Source organism: Acomys russatus, unplaced genomic scaffold, assembly GCF_903995435.1.
Source record: "Acomys russatus unplaced genomic scaffold, mAcoRus1.1, whole genome shotgun sequence".
NCBI classification, from domain to species: Eukaryota; Metazoa; Chordata; class Mammalia; order Rodentia; family Muridae; genus Acomys; species Acomys russatus.
The window spans coordinates 615-16,576 of NW_026131971.1; the positions used below are offsets into that span (position 1 = coordinate 615).

The following is a 15,962-nucleotide window of genomic DNA, read 5'->3' on the forward strand; positions in this document are numbered from 1 at the left end:
GTCAATGATGTCACCCTTTTGCCCAAATGTTAATTTCATATATTTGAAAGAAAGGAGGAGTATAGAGTGCATTTCCTCAGAGGATTAGGACTGACCCAGGTGTTTATACCTCCTTCTTCTCCAGCTGGACTAGGGCCTTATCTAAGAAGAACCATGCTCATGAATATGCAAATTACTTGAGTCTACGATGGTAAATACAGAGATGTCCACACCCCTAAAACAACATCTGATCAGTGTCTTCTGCACAGTGAACACACGATCCCTAAGAATGGAATGGATCTTGATCATCCTCTTCCTTCTGTCAGTACCTACAGGTAAGGTTCTCCCCAGTTCCACTCCAAAAATGCAGACACTGACTGAGGTGACAATACCATCCACTCTGCCTTTCCCTCCACAGGTGTCCACTCCGAGGTCCAGCTGCAGCAGTCTGGGGCTGAGTTGAGGAGTCCTGGGTCCTCAGTGAAGTTGTCCTGCAAAGCTTCTGGATACACCTTCACAGACTACTCTATGAGCTGGGTGAAGCAGAAGCTTGGACAGGGGCTGGAGTGGATTGGATCCATTAATACTTTCTATGGTAATACTGGCTACAATCAGAAGTTCCAAGGCAAGGCCTCACTGACCGTAGACAAATCCTCCAGCACAGCCTACATGGAGCTCAGCAGCCTGGCATTTGAGGACTCTGCTATTTATTACTGTGCCAGACCACAGTGCTGCAACCACATCCTGAGTTGTCAAAAAACCAAGGGGTGCAGGAAGCTGCCCTGAGACTGAGAAGACAGAGGAGATTAGCCTGAGTACTTGCTCAAAAATAATCATTGTGAGCATTCATTATTTTCCTATTCCTTCTCAGTCTTATAATGCCCTTGTCACATTTTTTAAAAAGACATCTTCAAATAATGTGATGTCGATTTAGAATACACCTACAGAACACCAGACCTCTCAACATCTTCACCAGTGGACACCTCCACTGAAATGTTTCTTTTTAAATAAAACAATAAAAAGGGAAGACCATGATGATGCATTGATAGAGACCAACTCAAGCACACAAAGGATAACATGTTGGGCCACAGTGGTGGCACAGCTTTCTGCCAGGGCCTCTACAGCAGAGCAGGTGAGGCTTCATTTCCTTGGGTCCCTTTGGCAGGATGCTAGAGGTCTACTCAAGAACACAGGGTTTACTGAGATTGGTAACAGCAGGGTTTGGCCAGTATGCAGGGGATTCTTCTAGTTCTGGGCTCTGAATTGAATGCAGTTCTATAGTGAACTGGAAAAACATCTGTAGCACTTGGTTCAATGATTTCCCTGTTACCTGCTGTAGAAGTTTCTTTCAGTACCCAGATACTATGCACAGCATGAAGAGGTGATCTCCACAAAGTGTCCCGGATGTTTAAATAGCCCAAGAGTGAATCCCTGAAGCAGAGATTTACTGCTGAAAAATGTTTTTTAAATCACAGGTTCTTCATTCCCTCCAGTCCAGAAAAAGCAAATAGTTCAATACACTCTAACACCAAGCCTTTGAAAGCTAGCTACTTTTTCAAAGTCACCACTCATTGGTGTTTTAAATCATAGTGTTTCCTGAAATTATAAGCGAAGTAATTCATGTTCACTGTTCAAGGGTAACGTCATATTTTTGTGTGTGTGCTTTTAGGCAAAAACACAATCTCCCTTTGTGTTATAATAATTAATTTCATTTCAAGTTTATGTCTGATGTGAACATTGTATTCTTTTAAGTTTGAATTGATTGGTCTGGGAATGTTTATAGGGCCAAATTCAGGTTGGACAAGCTACATTCATCAAGAAGAGGCAAAGTTTTCACCACCCCATAGAATTCTGTATTCTCTCCCTTGGTGTATCACAATAAAACTAGATTTCTAAGACACACTTCCTGAGCTATATCAGATTGTTGACAGTACAATACTATCAACAAAACATTTCAGGGATCTTCCTTCATCGGAGTGGAAGTAACAAAATAGAGACCATGTACCAGGTAGTGAGTACAGAGAGACCACTGTCAGTTATAATATATTTCTATTTATAGATTGCATCAGGTAACATTTAAGTTAAAGATTCTACAAGTAACAGATTGGTGGTATACATGGCTTACTAGTAGATTGTCATGATAGAGATTAAACCACAAAAAGTAGATAACATCAGGTAAAAGAGTGCTGCCTCTAAAATATCCAAACAAAGTCTATGCTAACCAGCAATTTTGGAGGAAAAATAATCTTACAAAACTGAGATGAAAATGTTTATTCACCAGCACTAAGCAGACGTTATGTTCATCCCTGGAGGTCATGCCTCTTCCAGGCAGTTCAATGAGGCGGTGCATTGTCACAGCTACATGAAGTCCTGCTCTACCATTAACTTCTCTCTTTCCTGTCAGGAAAAGCTTACTGCTGCTAGGTATGTAAGTTGACCCTTACTGACAGCTATTTAGAGTAACACAGGTGTAGTTAATAAAGCATTCTCTAATAGAGGACCTATTGAAGGTATTACCGTTCCCAATCTGAGGTTGTGTTACAGAGCTAAAATAATGAAAATAGCATGGTATTGGGAAGAAACAGACACACTGATCAATGGAATCATCTTGAAGATACGGACATACATCTATGCATCTGTGGAGCACTTGATTTTTGATAAATAAATTAGTCATACATACTGAAAAAAAGCATCTTCAACAAGTGATCTCATAAAAAAAGGATGATTACATGTAGAAGAATACAAATGAATCCATACTCATTTCCATGAAAAAAACTCAATTTGAAATACATCAATTAACTCAATACAAGGTCAGATACACTGAATGTGACATAAGAAAAAGAGAGGAATTATCTTGACCTTATTGCCACCAGAAAAGACTTTCTGAACAGAATATCAAAAGCATAGGCAATAAGAACAACTAATAGTATTTCATGAAAGGACCTCATGAAATTTGAAAGCTTTTGTATGGCAAAGGATCATAATTTATATAAAGCAGTAGGCTAAAGAATTAAATTTATATTTAAATCAACTAAAATTTGATAAAAGTCTAAAATATAAAAGATTAGTAATTCAAAGAAAATTGAGGTGAAGAAAACAATGCAAATAAAAAATGGAATATGTATATCTAAGCAGGCAAATCTCTAAATATAAATTATGAATGACTAAGACACACTGGAAGAAACATTCTTAATCACCACAGACATGAAAATCAAGACTACTTTGAGATTTTTATTATATACCACTCAAAACTTCCAATAACAATAAAATGATGTCAACCAAAGCTGACAAAGTTGTAGAGTTATGGAGTGCTTGTGGAGTGTGTAGTTGCAATGTCTTTACAGAAAAATATGAGGCATTCCTCAAGAGGCTGGAAGTTTATCTACCTCAACATCCAGCTATCACACTGTTCACCATACATCCAAACGACCTTACATCTATGAAATTCACAGGAAATGGATGGAACTAAAAAGAAACCACTTTGATTGAGATAATTCAAGTTCAAAATGGCAAATATGTTCATATACACTCTCTGTGGATGTTATCTGTTAAGTCTTCCGTAGGCTGTCTAAGGTCCTTATGGACATAGATGTAAGGTATGTGGTAAGGATCTAGGGGAAACTATGTTTTTCCCTAGGAATGAGTAAATAGTTGTGGGTAGATGGGTTGGAGATTGGAATGGGAGCATCAGACTGAGTGGATGGAAGAGGGAGGGAAGTGAGGTGATATGAAGAGAGAGATAGTTAAATCTTATGTCCATTTGAGGGATGATATAGCCACAGACCTGAATGCAGTAGAGTTGATGTCAGTGATGCAGGTAAAACATTTCCATTATAGATCTCTCATACAGGCATAGACGCTGTGCTCATGTATCTCTGAGAAGAGTAATGAGTGTCATGAGTGCTGAATTAATGGGCTTGAGCCAGGATCAACTCTATCTATTTGAAATTCCTTACCAATTTAATATTCCCATAAATTTGTGCTCACAGCTGCAGAACAACAATGATGATGGTGAAGCAATGTTTAGTCAGTCGTATGAAGCCTGTGGCTGTGAGTGATGTGAAAATGTAGAGGCAGAAATTCATACAGCAGGCTACTTTCTGGAATCCCCAGAGTCATTTGTGAGAACATTATGCAGAAAGACAGAGAAAACTAAAACACACAATTATAAACTTTTCTCTTCAGGAGCATTCAATCTGTTCAGGAGTGTTGGTGTTGTGTTTTCACTTTCATTTAATACATGAATTTTTAACATTTTAGTTTCTTTTTGATTTCTTCTTTTATTTTGTTGAATCTTCATGAAATTGGGGAAATACGCTTTTTTCACTGTAGATTTTAAAATACATTACATTGTGACTAGATGGATTTTTTCCACTGTCCTTAAATATGTGAATTTTTTATTCTGTATGTTTTTATTAATTTATTCTTGTTACATCTCAATGGCTATCCCATCTCTTGTATCCTCCTATTCTTCTCTCTCTCCCGCTGTCTTCCTACTCCCCTCCCCTATGACTGTGACTGAGGGGACCTTCCTCTCCCTTTATATGCTCATAGGGTATGAAGTCTCTTCTTGGTAGTCTGCAATCTTTCCTCTGAGTGCCACCAGGTCTCCCCGTCCAGGGGACATGGTCAAGTATGAGACACCAGAGAACATGTGAAAGTCATACCCCACTCTCCACTCAAATGTGGAGAATGAAATTAAACGCCACCAAACCAAATAACCCAATTGAGACATGGGACTTGGAACTAAACAGAGAATTCTCAACAGAGGAATAGCAAATGGCTGAGAAACACTTAAAGAAATGCTCAACCTCCTTAGTCATCAGGGAAATGCAAATCAAAACAACTCTGAGATTCCATCTTACATCCATCAGAATGGCTAAGATCAAAAATTCAAATGACACCACATGCTGGCAAGACTGTGGGGAGAGAGCAGCAATCCTTCATTGCTGGTGGGAATGCAAACTAGTACAGCCACTTTGGAAATCTATCTGGTGCCATCTCAGAAAAATGGGAATAGGGCTTCCTCTCGACCCAGCTATTCCACTCCTTGGAATATACCCAGAAGATGTACCAACACAACAAGATATATGTGAATTTTTAAATATTTGTTTTGGTTCACAAGATGTGATCCCCTTTAGAGTAGTTATTGTGGTCTGCTGCATAGAATAGAAATGTATTCTTTGGGGTTTCTATAGACAACTCTGTGGACATCCATCACTGAAGAAATCAAAGAAAGGAAAGGGATCAATGCTTTTAGGGACCTGTGTATATATTAGTTCTAAAGAATATGATAGTAAGACTTATATAAAAAATTTCATATCTCCCAAGGAAAAAATTGAAGAAGATATCAGAAAAAGGAAAGAGCTCCCATGCTTCTGGATCAGGAGACTCAACATAGTAAAAATGGCCATCTTACCGGGACAATCTACACATTCAATGTAATCCCTTCTCAAAGTATCTTCCTACTTATTTTTTAAATTTAAATAGTTCATTTTGAAATTAAATGAAAAACAGATGGAAGGCTAGAATGAAGGAAGTAAAGGACATTGGAAGGAATGAAGTGACAGAAGGAAAGAAGAAAGGAAGACAAGAAGGGAGGGGGAATCCTGGCAATATCTTTGTGTGTAAATCTCACATTTTTCCAAGTTGACAGGCTTTACGTCTTTTGGCTTTGATAAATTGCTCAAAGTGTAAGTAACCTGAAGTTGAGACATAAACAAGAGTTAATGGTGATGCATATTTAATGTGCATAATGGTAAAATGTAGTATAATAAGTTAGTAAAATCTTCTTTGGAATTTTGCTCTTCTGATTTATTTTTTTCCCTCTGAAGAATTTTTCATTATTCTTCTTTAAGTGTACAGAGTAATTTCTTCTAAGAAACTATATTATTTCTATGTCAATGTTGTAAGTAACGTTTCTAAATATTTGTTGAGCAGGGACAGTTAAAATAAACTATGAATATAAAATAATTGTGCAAAGGAAAAGGAACAGGTGCAGAGAAGGGACAGCACGCGTGTTTCCTGACTCCACCTAAAGTATATTCCTCTCAGTTAACCACACTCAAGTCTCAGGAGACCATGTTATATGCTACTCAGGACCTTCGCTTTGAAGGACACAATAGAGGTCACTCCAGTTAGTTCTTAAAAACCATGTCACTCTCCTGGAAAGCTACAAACACAGAAATGATCCAATTCAAAGTTCCTGTCAATCATCACAAATACAGTGTATCACATATTAGAATGAATTCCTCAACTGGAAAAGTAGGACCTGACAATCTACTTTTCTTGAGAGGCAATTTCAAGGCTCTTCATGTCATCTCTCACACTCCAGTCAGAATAAAAGCATGGAAGCCTTGAGGAATGGGCAAGACTGAATAGCTGAAAGGATATTAAGCAAGGTCCCAGAAGGAATGTAATTTGTAATGAAAAAAATTCAACTTCACTTTAAATAGAGTAATGGGGTTGCCCAAAGCAATACAGTAGAACAGAAGGAAAATAAGGGTCTACTGGGCTAGAAGACCTTTCAGTTTTGTACCACAATTTGTACCCAGTCCTCAGTAATTATTCTTCTTCCTTTCCTCAATCTTTCTTCAGCAATTAGTTCTTTTAACTCTCTGTTCCCCACCAGCTCAATTCTTCCTACCAAGGAACCAATGAGACTTTCTCTTCTATTTTCCCAAAGCTGGTCTACAGGACATTATCATACAAATAAATGCAAATTCAAATGTTCAAAACATTTAAAAAGGTACTCGATGCATGGAATTTATATTTTCCACATATTTTTCTGTACAGTATCACACAGAAGTCATTATGCATGAATCATTACAAAGTTACATTGTCTATGTTACTATTGAAAGAGACAGTGTGATACTTCAATGACAGCCATGACAAATCTACCAATAGGGGATCTCAGGATCATCAGGGGGCACAATTGAGCCAACAATCTCCAGTTGAGAGATGAAGTGGGTGTGCAGGGGACACTGTTTCATCTGTGGTTTCATTTCTTAAGTCTATAGCTGCCCTGCTCCTGCTGTGAGTGACATGTAATATTTTCATGCTAAAACACAGTGGAGATTCATTGATAAATACTTCAAAGTTTTATATTTTCTTGTTTGTATTTATTTTTATGTAGCTTGAAAATGTTTACACTGTATATTCCTGTCACTGATCCTTCCCAAACTTACACCTCAACTTTCCTCACATACCCAGTCACACAACTTTCAATCTTTCTGTAGAAAGCAAAATAAATAAATAAATAAATAAAAATAAAATAAATAAATAAATAAAAAATAAAAAGAAAGAAAGAAAGAAAGAAAAACTAAATAAAAGGAACACATGGAGATACAAATACAAGTCTGTCACCATGATATATAGGCAAAAATGTGAGACAAAAAGAAATGCACAAAATATTGTAAAGGTTAAATATCTACAAAAATATTTTCGAGTTCATTTACTGCTGGCCTTCTAATGCTGGACATGTGAGGTTAATGATTTACTGATTGATTTAATAAACTTATTGTTTACTCTGTGATGTTCCATTGAAGAAAACTAATTTTTCCTTTTCAAGTGATGTCAGTTTCAGGAAATTCTTGCTTGGGTAAGAAAATTAGGCCATCTCCCTCTCTCATCACTGGGACTCCATTCGGATGGAGTTTGTGCAGACCCTGTGCATGCTGTCATAGTCTCTGTAGGTTCAAATGTACATGAGTCCTGTTATGTTCTGGAAGACAGTTTCCTTGGAGTCATCTGACCCCTATGGTTCTTATAATCTATGCAGTATTTAGATAATGTCTAAGAAATAGAGTCAAATTATGGAGTTATTGTGGACAACGTAGAAGAGTAGCAATCCCTCATAAGGTTTCTGGAACCTGTGGGAGCTCTCTAATCAATAACTCACGGGTTTTTATTATTTGATTGGTACTGAGATGTAGTTCAATTGATAACTTGTGTCTCCTGGGAGCAGAAGTTTCTATCCATGCAGGTACCTCTGTTCAAAAACTCCTAAGTTAAAATAAAACATGTGACTTCATGAAGTCCTCCATGTGACTTCATGAAGTCATCCATGTGACTTCAACTCATCTTTTGGCATGCATATCTCACATAAAAACAGAGCATGACCCAAAGTAGAGCACTGAGACAACACTAACAAGTAAACTCCAATTCTTTTTTGCACTTCAGCAGTTTTACATTTATACTTTCCATAAGTCCTTATTTTTATTAAAATGCTATATCAGCAATTCCTTAAGCCCACACCATAATCTGAACACAGATTTATTACACCAACACATCATATAAACATTTGCAAATATATACTATGTACCTATGAACTGTTCATTATTTCTCAACATTTTGTTGTAGAAATAAATTTTTAATTGTGGAGGCTGGAAAGATGACTCAGAGGTTAAAAAGACTTGCTGCTCTTCCAGAATTCCTGTCTTCAATTCCAGGAAAACACATGGTGGCTTACAACTATCTATAGTGTGTTCTAATAGCCTTCTCTGGCATGCATGTGTACATTCTGGCAGAACACTGTTAATGTAAACATGGCTAGAATTAGTCACCAATGAATCGTTTATATTATGACTTACAAAAAGTTTTGAGTGTGACTCCAGACAGTGGCGGAAGAGCTAAGGAAAAAAAAACTGTCTTGTCTCACAGATGTTTGGCATAATGAGAGAACATTGACCTTCGATAAAGAGAGCACATGCCCTGATACCAATCTAGTGACTTATGAATGACTGCTCAGCAGTGATGACAACATAATTACACAGCATCCTGTATTTTGAATTCTTTGGGATAATAATGTAACCACATGTAAATGCACCCACTTTAAAATGTGTGTATAAACCTGGCTCACTTTTCTCCAAAGTACACTCAGAATCAAACAGCACCTTTGCCTTGGTTTTCTGTTGTGTCACTCACCTATCTTTGTCCATGAACACGTCAAGAACTCCCTACCCAAGGACCAGTACCTGACTGAGATGGTCTGCAGCATATTCTGTTGTCAATGATTTCCTCTGTAGTTCCCGCTTTCTTCCCAGAATTGTCTCTCCACAAGGTTTCTTCAGTTTGTGCATTCTTTTTTTTTTTTTAATTTTTTTTATTAATTTATTCTTGTTACATCTCAATGTTTATCCCATCCCTTGTATCCTCCCATTCCTCCCCCCCCCATTTTCCCATTATTCCCCTCCCCTATGACTGTTCCTGAGGGGGATTACGTCCCCCTATATATTCTCATAGGGTATCAAGTCTCTTCTTGGCTACTTGTTGTCCTTCCTCTGAGTGCCACCAGGAGAAATCTACAAGTAGAACGATATGATAGGCAGATTTGGGCCCAGGCGTCGATCTAGCCAATGGTCAGAATATTCTCCACAGTTGAGTGGAGAGTGTGATACGACTTTCTCACGTACTCTGGTGCCTCACATTTGACCAGTTTGTGCATTCTTTGTTGTTTCCATTTCTATCTTCAGGTTTTGAGCTGTTTGATTGATTTCCTTCACCTATTTTTTGTACTTTCCTGTATTTCATTGAGTGGTTTATTCATTTCCTCTTTTAAACCTTCCATCTGTTTGGGTATATCATCCTGAAGTTCGTTAAGGACTTCCTATTTAAAAGCAGTCATCATCTTCACTAACATTTATTGTCATTTTCCTGTGTTTAACTTGTGCTATGGTACCCAGGGCTGCTACTGGTAGATAAGTGGCTTCTGGAGATCCCATGTTACTCTTCCTTTTGTTGTGTATGTTTTTACAATGGACTTTAGCCATTGGTTGTCTCTGGAATTGGTTAGTAGTTCTTGCTGCCTGCTGGAGTTCTTGTGGGTTCAGGAAGTGCCCTGAGCAGGAAGCTAGATGTGTCTGCAGAGCCCTGCTTAGGTTGGTAGTTTTAGACTCTGAATGGCTGATGATGCTCACAAAACTTTTGTGAATCTCGTGTGATGTATTATCCACAGGACTGACTGGGTTCCTTAGAATTCTGGGGGTTCTTCTCTTGCCAGAAGTTCTAAATCAGATTCCTATTTTGACTGGATAGAAAACTATATCATGAAAGACATAAATAAAGGTTAAGGATATGTGAGCCTCAGGATCCTGAGCAATATGGGGAAAAGTGTCCCAGAGTTTGCTGCTGTTAGAAGAGGTGATCACAGTCCTGTTGATCATTGGATTGTGATTGACAGCAGCCTCCAAGTCTCTGAGTAAGTGTCTGATCATTGTAGGGTGGTCAATGCACCTTCTCAGCATCAGCAATATGGTGGATACTGTGGAGGTTCAGGTGGCTCTTGAACTCTTGAATTGAATTAAGGAACATAGATGTCATGACTGTATTCTCAGTGGGATGGAAGAACTCTGTGGGTACAGGTGCCAGGGTGGAGCTTGAATGCATTTCCTCAGACACCTGAACCTCATCATGCCATAGAATAACATAGAAAACATGACCAGTTCTATCTGAAAAAATGATCTAAGAAACACAATTTATCATGATTGCATAAATAACAGTTGTGCTTTTAGATACAGGGATATCCATACAGTGTACAGTACCATATTAGTACCCACTTCTCCACAGTCTTTGAGCACATTACAGAGGTCTTTGTAAGCATCCGGGATATTTCCCACACAAGTTCCTGATCCACTAATGGATTGTAAAGCCAGTTTGTAAGGATCATGTCACCATTTACAACTTGCATGATCTGTAGCACTGTTAACATCATGGGTGACTGCAATGTCTTCATAGAATGGGGGCTGAGGGGTATAACATAGCCAGCAAGATTGAGTCAGATCTGGTCTGGAAATATTAAGAGTAATGAAGGTATTCACAACCAGGTCCAACAAAGTTTCCTCTCTGGTCTTTTGAGCGGGAACAGTAGTATCTCCCCTGACCAAGGATAGGAGTGCCTGGGGAAGAGATGACCTGAGCTTGTAGTTCCCTACCTCTCAGAAGAATCTTATTGGTTCTGAGTGTGACATTGGTTTGAACAGGACTTGCCTTCAGGATGATAATGAAATTGATGTAGGTTCATATTTAATGAAATGGCATAGTCTAACACCACACAATTTCTCAGTAGTTGTCCAATCCTCACTTTTAGCATAATTTGTAAAGAAATTTGTGTTTGTGGGTATCTAGGGTTGTTTCCATTGTATGTGTACCAGTTGTTCCAAGGTGCATCTGAGGGATGATTAACGTGCAAACCTTAATCCAATTGGTAGTGATGAGAGGGTTCCACCAGATATGGCTAGTGGATTCATTTAGCACAAAATCCTGCCTCTTGTTGAGCTGCCATGATTAGGACCAGTGATAGATATTAATAGATTTTTGTCCATTTTCTGCAATCGAACCAATATTTACCACTGAAAGTTAAATTGGGGAACCAGCAGCCAATGGGTCCTTTCTTTGAGAGACTGACTATGGTGGAGCCGTTACTGTCAGCAATCTGCCAAGTCAGGTTGTAGGCCACATGGTTCAGGGGCTTCAGCTGGAGGGCAATCATCATTTTCAGCATCAAAGTCAGAATCAGGCAGGTTCTCATGATGATCTGTAAGAGAGGGAGGAAATTTCTCCTTGGAGCTTTGGTTATCTATTTGCTTAACCAGTCTCTCTGTCAGCCATCTAGCAGTGTCTGCTTCTCGAGAGTAGACACAAACTGATCCTCTGCCCTATATGAGTATGGGATCCCATCTATTCCAGGACCCAGTCAATAGATCTTTCCATAGACCTTGGCAAAATCTCTATGAGTCTCTGGATGCCCCTGAGAAAGGCTGGAAGGATATGGAGGACTTTTTCCAATCTTTAATTTTTGAAGTCTATTAATGAGTTCTTGATGTTGTTCCTCAAGATTTTTAATTTCATCCTTGAGGTCTTGAATGGGATCAAGAGCTACCACTGCAACAGTGAGTGCGTATGGTGGATGAGCATATGGGAGGGTTGCCGATCAGGGCTGTGGTAACAAGCAGCCTCCTCTAGATGCCCTCAATTCACATCCCCAGGGTCAGGGTCTTCATCAGACACCAAATCCAGATTCTGAAGAACTGGGTAAATTTTAGGAGTATCCTTCTTCCCCATCTGTAGTTATTTTTGGTGCCAATGTCCTGTCATGGTTCCCTGAGATTATCTCTACATTTGTAATTTTTTATTTTTATGCATTTCACATTTCTCTGTTTCATCCTCACTATCTAGATAGATCAAGTGACTAGCCTCATTGTTCAACTTCTCCTTAGTTTCCTTGAGAACATTTTCCCCAGCAGCTATAGCAGCTGCCACCACAGGGTCTTCTCTTTTTACTTTCAACACATCTCTAATTAAATTCCAATATGAGAAAACTGCTTTGGCCCAAATGTCTTATAGAAGTCTTTTAAGGCATCTCCTATTCTATCCCAATGCCTTTCATCAAATTTTCCTTCTTGGGGAAACCAGGGACAGAGATCTTTTATAAAGTCAAAAAATTTCAATAAATCTTTAACCTTTACTCCCCACATCTTTAAACCTTCATTCAATTGTTTAACATATAAATCATGACTGCTTATTTCTTGTCCCATAATCACTACTTCTTACCGTGTTTCTTGTGGTGCAGCAGGCTCCCACAGTGATCCAGTTTTATTTCCCATTTGTTCTTGTCTGTTTTTTTCTCTCTTGACCTGTCATTTTTGTAGTGTTTCCCATGGGATCCCCCATGTCCAGGCCCCATGTTGGGTACCATGTGGTCTGGCCTGCAGGTCAGTCAAGAGGAGTACCTGGAAGGGGGAGTGGGAATAAATGGCACAAGAGACTCAAGAAATGAAGACAAGATGGAATTCCAATCATGTCTCCATTTATTGTGTGGCAGAGTAACTATATATATATATATAGTCAGCTGATGGAGGGGTGGAAAATAGGGAGGAGAAGCATGGGAAGCATTATATTTTTAAACAGGAAAAAAATACCAGATGTGACCAGTGGAAAGGTATGCTCAATACAAACTCTGACTACATGGCCTTAAGAATTTTGCAAAAGACAATATGCCTGGGCAAGGCTCCCTACATCATATATGTTAACACAAGTTTTTAATATGTTTTATTATTTCTCAAGGTATACCATATGACATTATTTATGTTTATTTCCACACGCAAGCACATGTAAATATGTATGTGACATATGTGTGTGTGTGTGTGTGTGTGTATATATATATATATATCTGATAAAATTTGTGACCTTGTCTATGTTAAACTTTCACACAATGCTATGTCCCCAGCCTAGTTTTATTAGTGTAATTCAATATATATATTTCATTATTTATTGTTCTCTACATTAGTTTCCTTCATATTATCAAATTGTTATTTTCATTTCAGAAGTTGCTGTGAGTTTAAAGAATATTATCTGTTCAGATAAGCATCAAAGGGTGCATGTGACCAACAGCTCAGGCTCTACAATTGACAATTAAAATGGAACTGCATGAAACTGAAAAGCTTCTGTAAGGCAAAGGACACTGTCAACAGAACAAAATCACAGCCTACAGACTGAGAAAATGTCTTTACCAACCTTATACCCGACAAAAGTTTAATATTCAAAGTATATAAAGAACTCAAGAAATTTAACATCACCAAACAAAATAATCCTATTAAAAAATAAGGGGCATAGCTAAACAGAATTTTCAAGAGAGAAACATTGAATGGCTGAGAAACACCTAAATAAGTGCTCAACATCTCTAGTCATCAAGGAAATGCAAATCAAAGAATACCTATTAAAATGGCTAAGATAAAATTTTCAAGAGACAGTACATTCAGGTTAGGATGTGGAGAAAATGGAACACTGCTCCATTGCTGTTCGGTGTATAAATTTGTACAACCATTTTGGAAATCAACCTGGCTCTTTCTCCAAAAATTGGGAATAGTGCTGCTACAACCATAGCCATACAAATCCTAGGCATGTATCTCAAAGTTTTTCTACCACACATAAAGGACTTTGGTACAACTGTGTTCACAGCCGCTTTATACGTAACAGCTTGAATCTGGGAACAACCTAGAAGTCTCTCAAACATAAAATGAATGAAGAAACTGTGGTACATTTACACAGTGGAAAACTACTCAGTTTTTAAAAACAAGGGAATCTTGAAATTTTCAGGCAAATGGATGGAACTAAAAATGATAAGCTGGGGTAAAATAACCAAGACCCAGAATGACTCGCATGGTATATACTCACTTATAAGTAAATGTTGGCCCAACATAGATGTCCTCAGGGAGCATCCACCCAGAGGGGGATTGTGATAGATACTGCAACTGCCTGTTGGACTCCTGGCATATCTCTGAGAGAGGTTTGGAAGAATGGAGGAGTGGAAGGACATAGAGGGTTTAATATCCCCACAAAAAGACCATGAAGGCAGGTGGATCTCATCCCAGAGGGCCTTGCACAATGTTGTGCCAACCAAGGACAATGCATGCAGGAAACCTAGACACTCTGTTCAGATATAGGTAATGGACAGCTCATTCTCTTGTGCTGTGAGGAGAGTGGGGTACTACCTCTGACATGAACTCTGGTGCTCCGTATTTGATAACTTCCACTTGATGGGGATGGCCAGTGGCACTCAGAGGAAGGCGAAGCAGGCTATCTTGATGAGATCTGATAGACTGTGTACATAGGGTGGGAGAGGAGGCCCCCATTGCTCAGAAGTCTAGGGGAGGGGAATAAGGTAGAAGAACGATGGAAGGAGGGAAGGTAGGAGGGAACCGAGTACACAAATAAAGGGATAAAAATTGGGATGCAATCTTAATAACTTATAATAAATAAAAAACAGGGCCACAAAGAAGATATCAATCAGCACACCTGGACCTGCAAAGGATATTAAGGTAGATTACTGCCTGTAGGTTAAAAATGAATTATTGAGGATCTTCTTTCTATCTGATGCTAGGGCAACAATGTGCTACATAAATTAGGTTAACTACACAAAGTAACATATATTTTACAATCATCTTTAATGATACAAATCTAAAGTATATATTACTGGAACTGAATAAGCATTATAGACAGAGGAAAGACCATGCACAAAGGTTCCGTAATCCAAATTTTCCTCCCTGCTCTCTTAGTGCTCTTATTAGTGTCATAAATCAGAATGAGAAGAAGCAACTTGTAGAGGAAAGTCCTTTTTTAGTTTATATTTCCATATCACAGTTCATCATTGAAGGTAGTCTCTGGTTGTATTCCCCCTCATATCTACAATAAAAACCTTCTGTTCCTCCTTCTCCTCCTCCTTCTCACCGTCCACAACAACAACAAGAACAACAACAACCACAACAACAACAACAGCAGGAACAGCAACTACAACAAACAACAGAAGCAGTCCACCTTGAATCTAAGCTCTGCTACTACTGAAGATACAGACTTCTATCACTGTGTAGTAGATACAGTGAGCTGGTTCCCTGTATGTTTAGAAGAACCTCATCTAAGGATGCCCAGGACCAGCAGGGGGTCCTGTAGATCAATCTTTCACCAGAAAGGAAAAGGAAGCAGGTACAGAGAAACATCTAGAGAGTGAGTTAGTCATAGGAGACTAAAAGGTCTACAGCCCTGATTGAAAATATGTTAAATAACATCTCATTTTGAATCTATCCAAGGTGTGGAATTTTAAGTCTATAATGCCATTCAGTGAAATTTTCTGAATAAATGAGATTCTGTGCTCCAAACTTTCATAATAGTTCTAATTTTGAGACCTCCTTGGCAGGGTGCTTAACATCTATGTTTCTATAACCTTGTTCAAATAAATTTTTGTGCATTAATATTTGTACCACATAGTCCACACTTGCTCTCACAATTTTAGGCCCTGACTCGAATGTACTTCATGTATGTCTGAAATACTGAGGAAACGTATCTACATCCACTGCGGCTCATTTACAGACTTAAGACAACATCACACTTTTACGCCCTCTGTGCACAAATCATCTGAGATGCAACATCCATGTTCCTGGCTATATAAGATGTTCTCCATTTTGAAGAGTCTGTTGTCTGCTTTTCCCATA

General features: G+C 38.5%; 1 gene segment (V, D, J or C); it reads left to right on the forward strand.

The window, feature by feature from the left end:
* The first annotated feature begins 268 nt into the window (after positions 1-268).
* Positions 269-765, forward strand: LOC127186690 (Ig heavy chain V region 108A-like). The segment is given in 2 exon segments: positions 269-314; positions 398-765. Coding segments are annotated over 2 exon segments (414 nt in total).
* The last annotated feature ends 15,197 nt before the right edge of the window (positions 766-15,962 follow it).